Source organism: Chlorocebus sabaeus, chromosome 11, assembly GCF_047675955.1.
Source record: "Chlorocebus sabaeus isolate Y175 chromosome 11, mChlSab1.0.hap1, whole genome shotgun sequence".
Classification (NCBI taxonomy): Eukaryota; Metazoa; Chordata; class Mammalia; order Primates; family Cercopithecidae; genus Chlorocebus; species Chlorocebus sabaeus.
In genome coordinates, this window is record NC_132914.1 from 7210484 (window position 1) to 7229333 (window position 18850).

The 18850-nt window shown below is 55.2% G+C and overlaps 1 protein-coding gene across 2 annotated transcripts; it reads left to right on the forward strand.

The window, feature by feature from the left end:
• The first annotated feature begins 4518 nt into the window (after window positions 1-4518).
• ATN1 (atrophin 1) lies at window positions 4519-18343 on the forward strand. 2 transcript variants are annotated; one of them, XM_007967441.3, is made up of 10 exons: window positions 4519-4675; window positions 9807-9995; window positions 10140-10277; window positions 10427-10540; window positions 11495-13479; window positions 13756-13978; window positions 14466-15162; window positions 16909-17052; window positions 17404-17584; window positions 17770-18343. In XM_007967441.3, the coding sequence occupies exons 2-10, from the start codon at window positions 9969-9971 to the stop codon at window positions 17801-17803; spliced, it is 3543 nt and encodes a 1180-aa protein (XP_007965632.2). In that variant the 5' UTR covers window positions 4519-4675; window positions 9807-9968; the 3' UTR covers window positions 17804-18343. The 2 variants fall into 2 exon arrangements, with proteins under 2 accessions (XP_007965632.2, XP_007965631.2); XM_007967440.3 differs by having other exon boundaries at window positions 4520-4675; window positions 11492-13479.
• Window positions 18344-18850: the final 507 nt, after the last annotated feature.

The window sequence follows — 18850 nt, forward strand, 5'->3', positions numbered from 1 at the left end:
CAGTTGTGTCTGAGGAGTCTTACTCTAGTCCATAAGAGGGGAGAGAAGATGGAGCACCTGGAAGCTGGTGAAACTGGACAGCAGAACTGGGGAGGGCACAAAAAGAGGAAGACAGACTGAACAAATATGGCCAAGATGATGGCACTGCCTACCCCATTCTGGCTAGGTGGGGTGCATGTGGCCCCTGCTTTCTTAGCAGCAGGCTTGGCTCCCAGACCCGGGTGAATTAAGGGGTTCAAGAGCCCCTAAAAGCATAAAATATTGTGTGTGTGTGTGTATGTGTATTTTGGGGGAAAGGGGGTCTAAGGTGTTTTCATATCCAAAGGGCTTGTGGACTGGAGCAGCTCCTGTACTGGACCTCTGTGAACAAAAGCCTGGCTGGTTCTCGAATGGAACAGGACTTCATGGCCATTACTCACTGCAAGATGGGGAAATGGGAAGGAAGAATGGTTCTGGGGGTAGTATAGAGAAGGACCTAAGGAAACAGAGTCCTCCAATAAACTGAAAATTCAGGGACGAAAGTACTTAACAGACCCCTGGCTGGGTCAGACTAATAGTAGGGTTCCAATATGTGGCTAGAGACATATGACTCCTTAGCTATAACTCGTTAACTCTTATGGGGCCTCAGTGTTGAGATGCTCATTCTAGGTACCACCGAGGGGGACAAATCCCTTCCTAGTGGCTTGGATGCAACCTTGCGTTCCACAGATAGGGTCTGCACATGGGAGATCTAACCACTAGAGGGAGTTAGAGTTCTGCAGGACGCCATACTGGAGGCCAAGTGGGAGGAACTTCAAGCTCTCCCCTGTGGGCCTCCCACTCTGATTCTGCTAAGGTCCAGTCCTGGCTCCCTCTGCCATCCTGCTCAGCTCCAGGGCTAAAATAGGATTCTAGTTCTGTATGGGCATGGCCCATTTCTTTTGTTGCCCTCCTTCCTGGGTCCCTGACACCTCAGCCATTTTCCATTCAAAGAGCTTCATGCCCCCTTTCCATTTCTGTGCCTTTTAATTTCAGTGTGGGCATCTCATCTTTCCCTTTTCTCCTGTCTCCTGGCGACCCTTTATGCCTCCCTTGGGGTTTCCTGTACTTTTCTCTGTGCCTCTCAGTTTTCTCTGGGGTCCCTGATACCTATCTTACCTTAGTAACTCCCAGACTGACCAGGACTATTCTAGTTTGAGCCTAGTTCCCAGCCTCTGTCCTTTCTTTCATCCCTCCTCACCAGGTCGCCTTCTCTGACAGTCTGGCCCCCCCATCCACAAAGTACTGGGGTTGGATTGGGTTACAGCTAGCTCTGCCTGGGCCTTCCAGGCCCTTCTCTCCACTTTCCCTTTGTGCCGTTGCCTGGAGACCAATGGGTTGTGGGGGGCTGAGCCAGAGAGGGAGCTGGGGTGAGGGATGGCGGGGGCTGTGCGCGCGCGCGCGCGCGCGTGTGTGTGTGTGTGTGTGTGTGTGATGTCCCCTGCAGCTGGACTATAAGCCTCAGGTAGGGGAGGAATGGGAGAGGGTAGACACTGGTTTCTTTTGTGACTCTCACCATCCCCTATCCCCATATATGCCTAAATTTTTCTTTTAGTCTCCATTGTAGCCCGTTCCTTAGTGATTAAAAAACACGGGAGAAGAGCTCAGCCTGGAAGGGATTTGGAAAGGGCTTGAGCCAAGGCCCAGTGGGAGTCTGAACTGAGTGGTGCAGAAAGGGAGGAAATGCAATGGGGAAAGAGGGTGAGGGGGAAAGGGGGAGCCCTGGAACAAAGCTGGGGGTGGGGAGGAGCAGGAGCTACCCTAGAGCAAGAGGGAGTGGGGCGCACAGGGAGACAGGGAGCTGGCCTGGTCTCAGGGAGGCCCTGGGAGGGGCTGGGAAGGTGTGCATGGAGTGGTGAGTGCCAACCAATTCAAGGGACTTCAGAGTGATGACTCATTCCCAGGCCAAGGAAGTGTTCCTGTTCCCGCGCCCAGTTCCCCAGTGCTCTGGAATCTTGTTTAGAGCTTTTGAGTATTCCCAGAACTTTGTTGAATCTGGCCCAAGGAATTGTGAGACAAAATCTACTGAGCTGCTCCTGAGCCAACCTCCTTCCTTCCCTGAAGGCAGGTGGGATCTTGCCAGTTCAGGGACCACCCTTGGCCTCCAGCAAGACTAGTCCCACAAGTACCCGGCCCCCACCCCAAATATGGAGCGCTATTGAGGGCTCCCAATCCACACTCCAGCTCCAGCTCTTCTGGTTTGCCAGCCTGCCTCCCTCCCATTCTCTGGCCTTCCCAATTTCTGCTGCCAAAAATCACCCTGCGTCCTTTGTCCTGGGAGATGTTGCTGCTTGGTGGAGGGCCAGGAGGGAGCCCAGGAGAAGGAACTGGTGGTGGGCTAGCCGAGGTGCTGGCTTCATGGCCGGCGGCAGACTGACTGCCAGAGGCTACCTGGAGAGCAGGGGAGGGAGAGGGAAGGGTTGGGAGGAGCCTGCAGTCTGTGGTGGGGACTGTCTACACCTTAGAACAGGTGGGATTGAGGAACAAGGATACCTAGGGATTTGGGTCCACATTAAGCCCAATCTTCACCCGACTGCTTCCCTGTGACCCAGGGGATCTTCAGTGATGACTTTCAACAGATTTGAGAAGGAAAATGGAGATGCCACTAGATGGAAGGCCTGAGGATGGTGTCTCACTCCTCCAAGCTGTATCCCTTACCTATCTACCCATGGGCTTGCCAGCAACCCCCCGACCCCACCAAATCTGTCATTTCCTTTAACTGCCCTCCTTTCCCATCTCCATTTTCTTTTTCTTTGTTTTTCTTTTTTTTTTGAGACGGAGTCTCGCTCTGTCACCCAGGCTGGACTGCAGTGGTGCGATCTCTGCTCGCTGAAACCTTTGCCTCCCAGGTTCAAGGATTGTCCTGCCTCAACCTCCCGAGTAGCTGGGATTACAGGCATGCGCCACCACACCCGGCTAATTTTTGTATTTTTAGTAGAGACGGGATTTCGCCATGTTGGCCAGGCTAGTCTTGAACTCCTGACAAGTGACCCGCCCGCCTCAGCCTCCCAAAGTGCTGAGATTACAGGCGTGAGCCCCCGCGCCGGCCCCATCTCCATTTTATTTTCCCATCCATGATCTTTCTTCTTCCATACTGCCGCCAAAGGCCTTGTTCAGCTTACATTTCCTTCCAATCTTCTTATCCCCCTCTTCCCCGTTCTGCTTGCCCAAGTAAATCCTCCTCGGCTCCACTGGGAGCCCCCACCCCCAGGATCCAGCCAGCCCCGTGTCTCCCACCCTCCTTTCCCATCCAGAGCCCTCCTTTCTCACCCAGAACTCATTTTCTCTAGAACTGGCACCTGGGTCCACCTCCTTCATCCCTTCTTAAGGTTCTTCACGTTCCCTCCTCTCTCCTCACTGACGTTTCCTCTGGACTTCTCTCTCCAGCTCTCCTTCACCGCTCCCCCACCCCCAATTATTATATTTCTGACTCTTTTCCCAACACGAATCACCCCCAAAAGATTTACTGTCTTCCAGAAGCCCCATCTTCCTATATATGTCATCATTTCAATTTTTCTCCCTCCTTATGACCCCAAACTTCCATCCCATTCTCTCTGATAATATAGACCCCAAACCCATCTGGCTCCATCTCTGCCACAGACCCCTCACCCCAAGCTTCTCTCACTTCTCACCAGGCACCCACAAAACCCCCAGGCAGCTCCATCTTTCCAATCGAATCCCATTATCCCAATCTCTACCCCAGGATCCCCCAAACTCCTCCCACTTCACCTCCGCCACAGACCCGGTCGCCCCCAAACTTCAGCCTCCCCTCATCTGCCCTCACCACCCACAGCCCCTCCTACCTAGCCCTCTCCCGCGCCGGGCCCGCGGGCTCCCCACATTCCGCCACGGCGAGCCCTCCCCGCGCCCCGGCCCCCTCGGCCTCGGCCTCGGCCAACTCGCGCGGCGCCTCCCCCTCTCCGGCTCCCCCTCTCTCCCCCCTCGCGGCTTGCCTCGCGCTCCCTCCCTCGCGTCTCCCTCCTGGCCCCTCTCTCCTCCGTTCCTCCGCGCTCCCTCCTTCTCCCTCTTCCTCTCTTCTCCCATCCCCCTCTCCCAGGCTCCCTCCCTTCGCCGTCCGCTTTCCTGTGCGAGTCGCTGGACGCACCGCCCAGCCCGTCCGCAGCCCCGTGCCAGGTCGGGGCCTCGGGCCGGGCCATTTCGGAGGGACCGCGGCCTCGGGAAGGGGCTAGGAGGGGGCGAGGGAGCCGGCCGCCGGGGAAGGGGCGGGGGCCGTGGGCGAGGCGGCCGAGGGGCCCGGGATCGCGCGGGTGCGGGCTGCGCTAGGCGGGCGCGGGCGGCGGGTCGGAGCCGCGCCGAGGGCCGGGCGGGCCGCGGGGCCAGGCGGCGCGGCGGGGGCGGGCGGCGCGGCCCGGGGCATTCCGGGCGGCCAGAGGGAGGCGGCGAGCCCGGGGAGGTGGGGAGCAGAGCGGGGATCGGGGTTTGCTCCGGGGGCCGGCGGGCGATTGGGGCCAGGCGGGGAAAAGGGGGGATGGGGGCCGCCCTCCGGGGGGGTCGGGGCAGCCGCCGCCGTCGTCGCGGCGGCGACTGAGGCCGAGAAGAGGAGAGGGGGGCGGGGGAGCTGCCGCCGCCGCCCCCCAGAGGCGCCGGAGCCCGGAATCCCGCTCGCAGCCAGCCAGCTGTCCTGAGCTACCAGCAGGTAAGGTCTGCGGCCGCCTGGGCCCCGGGCCCGCGGGATTCTGTCCCGCCCGGGTTCCGGCCTGCGGCTCCCCACCCCCACCCCTCCCAGTTCCCCCTCCTGCTGCCGCCGCCTCCATTTGTTATTTTCCCAATCCCGTCCCCCCACTGCGGGCTTTGCCTGGCCTGAGGCCGGGGTCTCAGGGGGTGGGGCCCGCCAGGAGGGTCGGGGGCCAGGGCTTCGGGAGGATCGGGAAGGTGGGGAAGGAGGGAGGGTCTCCGGAGGAAGGCTGTGGGGCCAGAGGGTAGCCGGGACCCGCGGACCCAAAAGAGGAGGAACATCGAGCGGGGGTTGGCGGAGGAAAACGGGGGATGCTCTGAGTGGGGTTCGGGGCGAAGGCAGAAGGGATAGGAGAGATGGCAGCGAGGTGGGGCATGAAGGCTCCAGGAAAAAGCTCCAAAGGTCCAGAACACGGGTTCCGGAGCCTGGGTTTGGGGGTGTTAGGAATGGACGGGAAGTGGGAAACGGGAAAGGGGTGTGGTAGGTGGAAAGAGGGACTGTGGCTGATGAACCTCGGGGAAACGGAGGCTTGGGCAAAAAGAGGTCCATCTTTGAGAAGAGCCGGAGGTTTTCCAGCGTGCAAGTGGGAAGGCCATGTCTTTGTGACGGTTTTCATTCCCCTACTCCAGGTCACCTCTGACCCTGTTTTCCCCATCCCAGACATAGTTACTTCTTGGAGAGGGCACTGGGGCCCAGTAGTGTGGGTTATCCCAAAACTAATGAGGAGGAAAACAGGAACACAGAAGGGGGAGTTGGGAAGAAAGGGGTTCTGGGAGGATGGAAATGAGATAATTGAGCAACCTTACAGGCACTCGAAGCAAGTTGCGACCTCCACCCTCCACCCTCCAATTTCCGGAGCGTCCACTGCCCCTGGAGCTGTGATCTATATAGGGAGGCCTTAGTTACTGCTTTGAGCTCAAAGATCTCCCTTTGTGCATGGGCTTATTTCGACTAGGGTAGGTACCTTTAAGCTCCCTTCCCTGAGGTGCTATAGGAGAGTAGGAGTTGCTTTGGCAACTGGGAGGGGGCAGGGATGGCTTCCAGATGGACTCCTGGGATGGTCTCTTGGGGGCACCTTTTGCCACTGTGTCGCTATGGTAGTGATCCAGTGGGATGTCCAATTGGTAGGCGGGGGGCTTCGAATCTTTATTGGACGTCGGCCTGCGGCTATGTCCTTGGGACTCTGGGCTGGGTTCTGGAGGATGTTTCTGGATCTGTTGGTGGATGGCAGTTTCCCCAAGGCGGCGTGTACCCTTTCATGTTGCAGTCTGTTTGAACAGGTAGATATGTTCCTTGCAGATCATAGGTGTTTCTCCAAGTCTCTCCACCTAGGCATGATGGGAGGATGAAAACGCTCCTGTTCAGATTTCACCATCTTTTGGCAGTTGGTTCTGACCTCTACCTCCCTTATTATGTTATTTTTTGTAGAGTTGTTTTTTTGCTTCTTTGCACTTTCTTTCATTTTCTAAAACATGAATTCCTCTTTGAGCCTCCCTTCTTGAATAACTTACCCTTTTCCTCCTTCCCTCAACTAACCTTTGGCCTTCTTCCCTGACCTTGTAGAAATGGCTGGGCTCCCAGGCCCATCCCAGGTGAGGGTGGCCCAGGACAGAGGGCTGCATGAAACAGCTTCATGCAGGGGAAATACTATAGAATAGGAGCCAGGAGACCTGTGTCTCTAGACCTGGCTGTGCCTCTGTGACCTTGGGCAAGTCACTTCTCTGGGAGTGTCCGACTTCATTGTTAAGATGAAGGGGCCATAGATGAGATGATCTCTGAGGCCTCCCTGAAGGTCCCGGATTCTCAGAAGGCTTAGGCCAGTGCATTGTTATCCGCTGGTCTGGGCTGCATTGTTATCTAGGAGTCACTTTGGACTGGTTAGTCTGGCAGGTCCAGAATGATGTTGGGGGCTGGGCCAATGATCCTGAAATTTAGCCTGCGAGCCCCTCCCAGGGAGCTTGTAACTCCACTGTATTCCTTCTGACATCCCATATGTCTCTTAATTTCTTTTCCTGTTCTTATTAGGGGCTCTTTTTCTATTTCTCACTTTCCTCCCAACCCAGTCTGGTCTTAATTATTTTCTTTTTAAAGTACGGTAACGAAGGTGAATGTGCTTAGTGTGTGGCCAGATACAGAGTAGGTGCTCTGTAATGTTAGTTACAATGATTGTCTGCTAGGAGTGTAGGCTGGTGCTAAAACATGACCCAGGTCTAGAAACACACACAATCCAACCCTAACTCCTTCCCTTCTCTGCCACTCCTTATCCCCAGGATTACTTGTTCTTTTATGACTGCTTTTCTCCTTCAAAGCTACTCATTGCTAGTTTTATCAGATTTCAGGTGATTAAAAAAGAAGGGCATACTATGATTGCTGTGTTCCTCAGGTACATTCCTGTGTTTCTCTGACCTTTTGAATCCCCTAACCTAACTGACTTGGTGAACAGGTTCTGTGATGGGGAAGGGAGATGGACACCCTTCTCTAGGAGGGCTGGCAAAGATACACCAGTCACAAATAGTCATCTTTGTTGTGCTTTTTGTTTAAGATTCCTCTTTTGCTATGGTGGGTGGTGTTCTTTGGATTTTTTTTTTTCTTTCTTTTCTTTTTTTTTTTTTGGTTGATAGTATTTTAAAACCAGTCTACACAACAACTAAAAAATGTGGGAAAATAGCTGTAGTTGAAAAAAAATAAATAAATAAAGGCCAGGCGCGGTGGCTCACGCCTGTAATCCCAGCACTTTAGGAGGCCGAGGCGGGTGGATCACCTGAGGTCAGGAGTTCAAGACCAGCCTGGCCAACATAGTGAAACCCTGTCTCTACTAAAAATACAAAAATTAGCCAGGCATGGTGGTGGGCGCTTGCAATCCCAGCTACTTGGGACGCTGAGGCAGAAGAATCACTTGAATCTGGGAGGCGGAGGTAGCAGTGAGCTGAGATCATGCCATTGCACTCCAGCCTGGGGAAGAACAGCGAAAATCTACTTAAAAAAAAAAAAACAAAACTAGTTGGCCGGGCACAGTGGCTCATGCCTATAATCTCAGCACGTTAGAAGGCCAAGGCAGACAGATCACCTGAGGTCAGGAGTTCGAGACTACCCTGACCAACATGGTGAAACCCTGTCTCTACTAAAAGTACAAAAAAATTAGCAGGGTGTGGTGGCACAGCCTGTAATCCCAGCTACTTAGGAGGCTGAGGCAGGAGAACCACTTGAACCCAGGAGGTGGAGGTTGCAGTGAGTGAGATCGCGCCACTCCATTCCAGCCTGGGCAACAAGAGTGAAACTCTGTCTCAAAAAAAAAAAAAAAAAAAAAAAGACTAGTCTACTGGGCAGAACATCAGTTGAAAGTTCAGAAGACAGGCTGTGTCCCAGCAATTTTGTGATTCTAAGTAAATTGTGAAGTTTCCTGGAAAGGTTAAACTCACCCCTTACTGCCTGCATCAGTATGGTTCCATGGAGCTGAGTGAGAATTACTGTGTTCCTTGGGAAAAATACACTACAGAATATGGACATGCCGTTTACCTAGCAGGCCTTCAACTCAGAATAGAATAGATGGGTAAGCTTAGTCTATTCCCACTGGAGCTAGCAGCACTTAATTCAGGAATAAAGACCTACTGAAGTTAGTGGGTTTAAAGGTCAATCACAAGAAAAGTGCACACACGTATATATACGACATCAGTGGAAAGGAAGAAAAAATAAGAAAATACCATTTTTGCTCTCAAAAGATCTTACAATCAGTAATTTGGAGGGACTTGACACTTAGCAAGAAATACGAACACGTGCAAATGAATATAGCTGGCTATAGGGATTTGGATAAAGATAGATACCTGCCTACTTACTGATAGACAGATATGGATGGACTGGCTTGAGGAGCTGTGTAACCCTGTCTACACCAAGTAGGAGGACAGGCTTCAAAATTGGTAAATCTCTATTGTTTGCTCACAGATATTTTGAGTCTTTAATCATTCATGTGAAAACCCTGACTTTTCCTCTAGCTTTAGGGAGCTCAAGTACTAGAGAATGAGTCCTTTATGAGGCTCTCAAAAGTGAAGTTCTACAATTTGGGGCTACCTAGGTTTAGTCTTGGGATTGGTAGGGCTGTGTTCCTTTGTATTATAGAATAGGGCATTCTTCTTCTACCTACTCTGATGTGAGAAAAGATTCTTTTCATATCTCTGTGACTGATCTAGGCCTTCTGAGGATTCTCCCCACCAACTTCTGAGGAGAATATAGCAAAGTATAGAGGAAAGAGCATGGGCTTTGAAGTCACAGACGTGGGTCTGATTCTGGCTCTGTCACTGCTTCCTCACTGTGTGAGGTTGAGCTAGTCACAATCACCATCTTTGAGCCTCAGTTCCCTCACCTATATAATGAAGGTAATAATGCTTACCATTCAGGGTTGGTTGTAAATATTAAATGAAATCATGTGTGTGAAGGGCTTGATATAAAGAAAGTACTCAATAAATTAATACTTGAACGTCATTTTTTTTTTTTGAGACAGAGTTTCACTCTGTCACCCAGGCTGGAGTGCAGTGGCATGATCTCGGCTCACTGCAACCTCTGCTTCCCAGGTTCAAGTGATTTGCTTTCCTCAGCCTCCTGAGTAGCTGGGATCACAGGCACGTGCCACCACACCTGGCTGGGTTTCACCATGTTGGCCAGGCTGGTCTTGAACTCCTGACCTTGCGATCCATCCAACTCGGCCTCCCAAAGGGCTGGGATTATAGGCGTGAGCCACCATGCCCTGCTCCATTTCTTTATGTTCCTTTGCAAGGCTCCGTGGAATGTGTGCGTTCACAAATATCCTTTAGGGATCATGAAGGGTAAAACTGTGTGATCTCCTGGATTGGAGCTTGTAGGTACACCTGAATTTTCTGCCCTCTACAGAGGTGAAAGAGATTATACTTTAAGCAGAATCTCCCTGCCTTTTAGATAGCTAAGGTGGCCCATGGGGCAAGCCAGCAATGTCTTGTGGTATCTGTACCTCTTGGCCTAAAGGCTTAGGGTTGGGCCGCTTGCTCAGTTCTCTGACAAGCGTAATAGTATTCCTTTGTGACTCTGTTCCCCCAGTGGGAGACTGATGGTTTCCTTCTAACAGGTTTCACTGAAAACAGATCCTGCAAAAGTTCCAGGTGCCTATACTGGATACTTGGAGCTCCTGCTTCCCAGACCACAGCTGTGGGGAACTTGGGGTAGAGCAGAGAAGTTTCTGTATTCAGCTGCCCAGGCAGAGGAGAATGGGGTCTCCACAGCCTGAAGAATGAAGACACGACAGAATAAAGACTCGGTGAGTTAAAATGAGAGATGTGAAAGATGAGGGGCGGGGCAGGCAAGCTAGGAGGAAGGGTCTAGAGAAGAACAAATAATGTGCACCATAAAGTTAGCTGCAGTGTAAAGAACAGTGTTACCTACCTCCTTCCTCCTCCTGCAGATGTCAATGAGGAGTGGACGGAAGAAAGAGGCCCCTGGGCCCCGGGAAGAACTGAGATCGAGGGGCCGGGCCTCCCCTGGAGGGGTCAGCACGTCCAGCAGTGATGGCAAAGCTGAGAAGTCCAGGCAGACAGCCAAGGTATTCTGTCCTCAGGTCCTCCCACAGGATGCCCAGGCACTGGGGCTGAGGGGGTGTGTGTGTTGTCGGGGGAACTTCCTGTTTGGCAGAGGGTAACGGTGGAGCTTGGGAGGTAGGGAAAAGACAGGAATTTTCTTTCTCTCTAACAGAAGGCCCGAGTAGAGGAAGCCTCCACCCCAAAGGTCAACAAGCAGGGTCGGAGTGAGGAGATCTCAGAGAGTGAAAGTGAGGAGACCAATGCACCAAAAAAGACCAAAACTGAGGTGGGAGACCCTTGTCGCCATCCTGACTCATCTTGTGATCATTCTTTTCTCAGATTTCCTTATGCTCACTATTCTTAGCTGGATCTCTCCTGGGACATAAGAGAAAGGCCAGATCATAGTGCTTATGAGAGCAGTTCTGTCTATAATATGCCATAGAGATTCTTAGAACTTTGACAGACCACCAGATGACCTGGCAGGGCCAAAGGGGACCAGAAGAGTTGGGGGATTCTAGTCTCTGGGTGAGAAGTCTTAGTGGGAGGAACAAATAAATCTTAAGGAAAATGCAGAAGTGGTCTTTCTTTTTTATTGTTTTTTTTGGTTTGTTTTTGAGACAGAGTTTCGTTCTGTCACCCAGGCTGGAGTACAGTGGCACCATCTCAGCTCATTGCAACCTCCGCCTCCTGGGTTGAAGCAGTTGTGCCTCAGCCTCCCGAGTAGCTGGGATTATAGGCATGAGCCACCATGCCCGGCTAATTTTTGTACTTTTAGTAGAGATAGGGTTTCACCATGTTGGCCAGGCTGGTTTGGAACTCCTGGCCTCAAGTGATCCTCCTGCTTCAGCCTCCCAAAGTGCTGGGATTACAGGTGTGAGCCTCTGTGCCCGGCCAGAAGTGGTCTAAGAACCAAGGGCTTGGGGGATGGAGGATGGTTAAAGTGGTGGTTATGAGATGGTGGAAGACAGGGATTTGGAGTCAGCTATGGGTAGAGACAAGGTGCTTGAGATGGATCCTTGAGGAAAGAATAGGGTTTTATAGGAGGGAAACAAGACTGGCTGCTAAGGAGCAGCCAAGAATGTGGGGAAAGTGGGAAATCCCCAGATGGCAAGAGGTACTCACCACATCACAGTACAACAGTGTGCTGTGAGGGGAAATGATTTTGTGCAAGACAGGCCCTAAATCTCAGGGAAGCAGGAAAGGAAAAGAGAAAAAATGAGGCTTCCCTTTTCTACAGCAGGAACTCCCTCGGCCACAGTCTCCCTCTGATCTGGATAGCTTGGATGGGCGGAGCCTTAATGATGATGGCAGCAGCGACCCTAGGGATATTGACCAGGACAACCGAAGCACGTCCCCCAGCATCTACAGCCCTGGAAGTGTGGAGAATGACTCCGACTCATCTTCTGGCCTGTCCCAGGGCCCAGCCCGCCCCTACCACCCACCTCCACTCTTTCCTCCTTCCCCTCCACCGCCAGACAGCACCCCTCGACAGCCAGAGGCTAGCTTTGAACCCCATCCTTCTGTGACACCCACTGGATATCATGCTCCCATGGAGCCCCCTACATCTCGAATGTTCCAGGCTCCTCCTGGGGCCCCTCCCCCTCACCCACAGCTCTATCCTGGGGGCGCTGGTGGAGGAGTTTTGTCTGGACCCCCAATGGGTCCCAAGGCGGGAGGGGCTGCCTCATCAGTGGGGGGCCCTAATGGGGGTAAGCAGCACCCCCCACCCACTACTCCCATTTCAGTATCAAGCTCTGGGGCTAGTGGTGCTCCCCCAGCTAAGCCACCTAACACTCCAGTGGGTGGTGGGAACCTACCTTCTGCTCCACCACCAGCCAACTTCCCCCATGTGACCCCGAACCTGCCTCCCCCACCTGCCCTGAGACCCCTCAACAATGCATCAGCCTCTCCCCCCGGCCTGGGGGCCCAACCACTACCTGGGCATCTGCCCTCTCCCCATGCCATGGGGCAGGGTATGGGTGGACTTCCTCCTGGCCCAGAGAAGGGCCCGACTCTGGCTCCTTCACCCCACTCTCTGCCTCCTGCTTCCTCTTCTGCCCCAGCACCCCCCATGAGGTTTCCTTATTCATCCTCTAGTAGTAGCTCTGCAGCAGCCTCCTCTTCCAGTTCTTCTTCCTCTTCCTCTGCCTCCCCCTACCCAGCTTCCCAGGCATTGCCCAGTTACCCCCACTCTTTCCCTCCCCCAACAAGCCTCTCTGTCTCCAATCAGCCCCCCAAGTATACTCAGCCTTCTCTCCCATCCCAGGCTGTGTGGAGCCAGGGTCCCCCACCACCTCCTCCCTATGGCCGCCTCTTAGCCAACAGCAATGCCCATCCAGGCCCCTTTCCACCATCTACTGGGGCCCAGTCCACTGCCCACCCACCAGCCTCAACACATCACCATCACCACCAGCAACAGCAGCAGCAGCAGCAGCAGCAGCATCACGGAAGCTCTGGGCCCCCTCCTGGAGCATTTCCCCACCCCCTGGAGGGCAGCAGCTCCCACCACGCACACCCTTATGCCATGTCTCCCTCCTTGGGGTCTCTGAGGCCCTACCCACCAGGGCCAACACACCTGCCCCCACCTCACAGCCAGGTGTCCTACAGCCAAGCAGGCCCCAATGGCCCTCCAGTCTCTTCCTCTTCCAACTCTTCCTCTTCCACTTCTCAAGCGTCCTTCCCATGTTCACACCCCTCCCCCTCCCAGGGACCTCAGGGGACGCCCTACCCTTTCCCACCGGTGCCTACGGTCACCACCTCTTCGGCTACCCTTTCCACGGTCATTGCCACCGTGGCTTCCTCGCCAGCAGGCTACAAAACGGCCTCCCCACCTGGGCCCCCACCGTACGGAAAGCGAGCCCCGTCCCCGGGGGCCTACAAGACGGCCACCCCACCCGGATACAAACCCGGGTCTCCTCCCAACTTCCGAACGGGGACCCCACCGGGCTACAGAGGAACCTCGCCACCTGCAGGCCCAGGGACCTTCAAGCCGGGCTCGCCCACCGTGGGACCTGGGCCCCTGCCACCTGCGGGGCCCTCAGGCCTGCCATCTCTGCCACCACCACCTGCGGCCCCTGCCTCAGGGCCGCCCCTGAGCGCCACGCAGATCAAGCAGGAGCCGGCTGAGGAGTATGAGACCCCCGAGAGCCCAGTTCCGCCAGCCCGCAGCCCCTCGCCCCCTCCCAAGGTGGTAGATGTGCCCAGCCATGCCAGTCAGTCTGCCAGGTGAGCGGCCAGGTGGGGCAGAGGTGGGCCTGGAAGGGGGCGACAAGGCGGCGACGGAGAGGGAGTAGCAGGGAGGGGCCCTGCGCTGGTGTAGTGTTTTAGAAAAGCACGCCCCTCTCCTCCGTCCATGCCTAGCGGCCAGTGAGGCCGGCAGCAGCTCAGCCTGCAGGGGTGGTTTTTAGGCGGGGGCTACAAGCACTCGCCGGGGCCGCGGCTCCGCGGGCTCCATCGGGCATCTCGCACCGGCTGAGCGCGTGCTGCTTCCACGCCTGGCAGGTTCAACAAACACCTGGATCGCGGCTTCAACTCGTGCGCGCGCAGCGACCTGTACTTCGTGCCACTGGAGGGCTCCAAACTGGCCAAGAAGCGCGCCGACCTGGTGGAGAAGGTGCGGCGCGAGGCGGAGCAGCGCGCGCGCGAAGAAAAGGAGCGGGAGCGCGAACGGGAACGCGAGAAGGAGCGCGAGCGCGAGAAGGAGCGCGAGCTTGAACGCAGCGTGGTGAGTGCGTCACTGCCTGCGCCACCGCCTTCTTTGCCTCCTTCTCTCAGCCGCGCTGCGGTGCTGGGGCTGGGGCTGGGCTTGGAGCTGGGGCTGGGGCTGGGGCTAGGGCTGGGCTGGGGCTGGGCTTGGAGCTGGGGCTGGGGCTGGGGCTGGGGCTGGGGCTGGGGCTTGTGCTAGGTGGGCGGGCGAGTCGAGTCGCCACCTGTCGGAGGGGAGGTACCACTGCAGCCCAGGAAATGGAGCCGAAAAGGATTTCAGCGACAGCAGTCTGCATTCCTGGGTTGGGAGAAGGCCTGCTCAGATGGGACTACCTGTGGATCCCAAGAAGGGCAGATATTCGGGAGGGGGGTCGCAGTTAAGTTCCAGGTGGGCAGTTTCAGTGAGGTGAGGCATTTTGGCATTCAGCTGTGGAAACAAATGGGCAGCTTGAAACCAGCCACCTCATAACTGCTGCTTTGACTCCACTTTTCCCTGTACCCCACAGAAGTTGGCTCAGGAGGGCCGTGCTCCGGTGGAATGCCCATCTCTGGGCCCAGTGCCCCATCGCCCTCCATTTGAACCGGGCAGTGCGGTGGCTACAGTGCCCCCCTACCTGGGTCCTGACACTCCAGCCTTGCGCACTCTCAGTGAATATGCCCGGCCTCATGTCATGTCTCCTGGCAATCGCAACCATCCATTCTACGTGCCCCTGGGGGCAGTGGACCCGGGGCTCCTGGGTTACAATGTCCCGGCCCTGTACAGCAGTGATCCTGCTGCCCGGGAGAGGGAACGGGAAGCTCGTGAACGAGACCTCCGTGACCGCCTCAAGCCTGGCTTCGAGGTGAAGCCTAGTGAGCTGGAACCCCTACATGGGGTCCCTGGGCCGGGCTTGGATCCCTTTCCCCGACATGGGGGCCTGGCTCTGCAGCCTGGCCCACCTGGCCTGCACCCTTTCCCCTTTCATCCGAGCCTGGGGCCCCTGGATCGAGAACGTCTAGCGCTGGCAGCTGGGCCAGCCCTGCGGCCTGACATGTCCTATGCTGAGCGGCTGGCAGCTGAGAGGCAGCACGCAGAAAGGGTGGCGGCCCTGGGCAATGACCCGCTGGCCCGGCTGCAGATGCTCAATGTGACTCCCCATCACCACCAGCACTCCCACATCCACTCGCACCTGCACCTGCACCAGCAAGATGCTATCCATGCAGGTGAGACCCCCTCCTTCCTCTCCCTGGCTCTTTGGGGCCACCTTCCCCCATCATGACGGGGCTCTTTTGTTCCTCTGGCTGAGACTTTCCTCCCCTGGCCTGGCATGAACTTTTCCTGAGATTGCTGCCCTCAACTTTGCCTCCCTGACGTTCTCTCAGCCTTGTCTCCTTATGGCCTTGCCTGGCCACAGAGCCTGTATTCCCCACACCCCAGTCCTCTCCATAGTCTAGTATCCTACCCATGACAGGTCCAGGTGGGAGCCTTTGAAGGACACACCTTTCTATCCTCACAGCCCCATTCTCCCAAGCCCTTCACAAACATATCCTCCTATTTATTTTTTTGAGACATAGTCTCGCTCTGCCACCCAGCCTGGAGTGTAGTGGTGCAGTCACAGCTCACTGCAGCCTCAACTTCCTGGGCTCAAGTGATCCTCCTACCTCAGTCTCCAGAGTAGCTGGGATTATAGGCGTGTGTCACCATACCTGGCTAATTTTTGTAGTTTTGGTAGAGATGGGGTTTTGCCATATTGGCCAGGCTGGTCTCAAATTCCTGAGTTCAAAGCAATCCACCCACCTTGGCCTCCCAAAGTCTTGAGATTACAGACGTGAGCCACCGTGCCCAATCCACAAACCTATTTTCTGATTTCTCTGGATTCAACTCTTATTTTTTGCCATTTTCTCCTTTTCTCACAGTGGGAGGTCTTTCATGTTCTTCCCCATCTCTAGATCTGTAACTTCCTAGAAGGGGCTCTGTAGCTTTGGGTTTGGGTGTCATAGGCAATAATGAGCTTTACTTACTATCCTTTCACCATTTTGTTTTTGAGACGGAGTCTCGCCCTGTCGCCAAGCTGGAGTGCAGTGGCGCGATCTCAGCTTACTGCAACCTCTGCCTCCCGGGTTCAAACGATTCTTCTGCCTCAGCAGGCACTGCCTGCCTGAGGTGCTGGGACTACAGGCGTGTGCCACCAAATACAGCTAATTTTTGTATTTTTAATGGAGATGGGGTTTCACCATGTTGGCCAGGATAGTCTCGATCTCTTGACCTTGTGATCCGCCCACCTTGGCCTCCCAAAGTGCTGGGATTACAAGCGTGAGCCACTGCACCCGCTTGCTTTTTTTTTTTTTTTTTTTTTTTAATTTGAGACCAAGTCTCGCTCTTTTGCCCAAACCAGAGTGCAGTGGCGCGATCTCGGCTCAGTGCAGCTTCCACCTCCCAGGTTCAAGCGATTCTCCTGCCTCGGCCTCCTGAAGAGCTGGGACTAGGCGTGTGCCACCATGCCTGGCTAATTTCTTTGTATTTTTAGTAGAGACAAGGTTTCACCATGTTGGCCAGGCTGGTCTTGAACTCCTGACCTCAGGTTATCCGCCTGCCTTAGCCTCCCAAAGTGCTGGGATTATAGGCTTGAGCCACCGCACCTGGCCACTTCCTGTCTTATTTCCTAAACTTCTATCTTCCACCTCCTTCAAGCAGTCTACCTCTCCCTCTCCTTCCCCTCAGACCCTTCTGATGACTGTAATTTCCTGTCCTCTGTCATCCATATGTCCCTCCTCCAGTAGGGCTCAGCCTGTCCACCCCCCCCCCCCCCCCCACACACAGGCCTCTAGTTCTTCCATTCTGCCTTTGTTCCACTTTGGAGCTCCTTGTGTTTGTCCAACTCAATTCCCAGGCTTGGATCCCTTCACCCAAATGCATGGTTTTCCCTAAACCTGCCTTCTGGTGACACCTTCCTCTTCTCTGCTTTCCAGCCTCTGCCTCAGTGCACCCTCTCATCGACCCCCTGGCCTCAGGGTCTCACCTTACTCGGATCCCCTACCCAGCTGGAACTCTCCCTAACCCCCTGCTTCCTCACCCTCTGCACGAGAACGAAGTTCTTCGTCACCAGCTCTTTGGTAAGGATGGAAGTTGGGGTAGGCAAGCTGTAATGAGAAAAGGGCAGAAAGGAGGTATTTAGGTGGGGGGATGGGCCTAGTTGGGCTTGAGGAGGAATGAGGAGATGCCTAGAGGAGCTGGGCATGGGAATAGGAGAGCTGAACCTCTGCCCAAGAGAAGCACAAGTTTTAGTGTCAGCCTAAGAGGTTTGAATCCCAATTCCACTCTACCACTGGCAACTTACAGAACTGGCTGTGTTACCTAACTTTTTAGTTCATTACCTTTGTATGTAAAGGAGCTGGCTATCCCCTGGTCCAGAGCAGGTGCTTGTTATCCATTGGTCATGTGACCCTTGCCCTTCCTGCTCACAGCTGCCCCTTACCGGGACCTGCCGGCCTCCCTTTCTGCCCCAATGTCAGCAGCTCATCAGCTGCAGGCCATGCACGCACAGTCAGCTGAGCTGCAGCGCTTGGCGCTGGAACAGCAGCAGTGGCTGCATGCCCATCACCCGCTGCACAGTGTGCCGCTGCCTGCCCAGGAGGACTATTACAGGTACCCCAGGGTCCCCAGGGGGACATGGGCTCAGCGAGCCTGGGAGGGGCTGTGGGCATGGAACAGCTGGGCACTGTACTCCTGGGAGAGGGAACCTCTCCTCTCCCAACCCCTTCGGTAAGGGGGCAAGGTCGGGGTTGGTCTCAAGTCTCTCACCTCTCTGCTATGCACTGCCCCTTCCCTAGTCACCTGAAGAAGGAGAGCGACAAGCCACTGTAGAACCTGCGATCAAGAGAGCACCACGGCTCCTACATTGGACCTTGGAGCATCCCCACCCTCCCCCCACCCCACCCTTGGCCTGCCACCCAGAGCCAAGAGGGTGCTGCTCAGTTGCAGGGCCTCCGCAGCTGGACAGAGAGTGGGGGAGGGAGGGACAGACAGAAGGCCAAGGTCTGGTGTGGTGTGCAGAGGTGGGGAGGAGGCGAGGATGGGGACAGAAAGCGCACAGAATCTTGGACCAGGTCTCTCTTCCTTGTCCCCCCTGCTTTTCTTCTCCCCCATGCCCAACCCCCGTGGCCGCCGCCCCTCCCCTGCCCTGTTGGTGTGATTATTTCATCTGTTAGATGTGGCTGTTTTGCGTAGCATCGTGTGCCACCCCTGCCCCTCCCCGATCCCTGTGTGCGCGCCCCCTTTGCAATGTATGCCCCTTGCCCCTTCCCCACATTAATAATTTATATATATAAATATCTATATGACGCTCTTAAAAAACATCCCAACCAAAACCAACCAAACAAAAACATCCTCACAACTCCCCAGGAACATGGCTGTGACTGTTCTTTGCGGGATATGGGGGTGAGGCTGGGTCTCTGCAGCGGTACTTAGAACTGCAGTCAGGGTCTGGCAGGGAAGCGGGAAGAGACCAGTCCTTCTTAAGGAACTGGGGGTAGGGGCTGGGAAGAATTGGCGAGGGGATCCCTGAAGAGCCCGGAGCATTGACTCAGCCGGAGGTGGCACCCGGGGTGCTAGTGCTCCCTCCTGTCCCAAGGCTGGGAAGTCAAAATACTGGAGGCCTGGGCCTGGGCTCTGTGGCTCATGCCTGTAATCCCAGCACTTTGGGAGGCTGAGGTGGGTGGATTGCTTGAGCCTAGGAGTTGGAAACCAGCTTGGGCAACATAGAGAAACCCCATCTTAAAAAACAATCAGCTGGGCGTTGTGGTGCACTTGTGGTCCTAGCTACTCAGGAGGCTGAGGTGGGAGGATCACTTGGGGGTCGAGGCTGCAGTGAGTCATGATCGCACCACTGCACTCTAGCCTGGGTGACAAAGC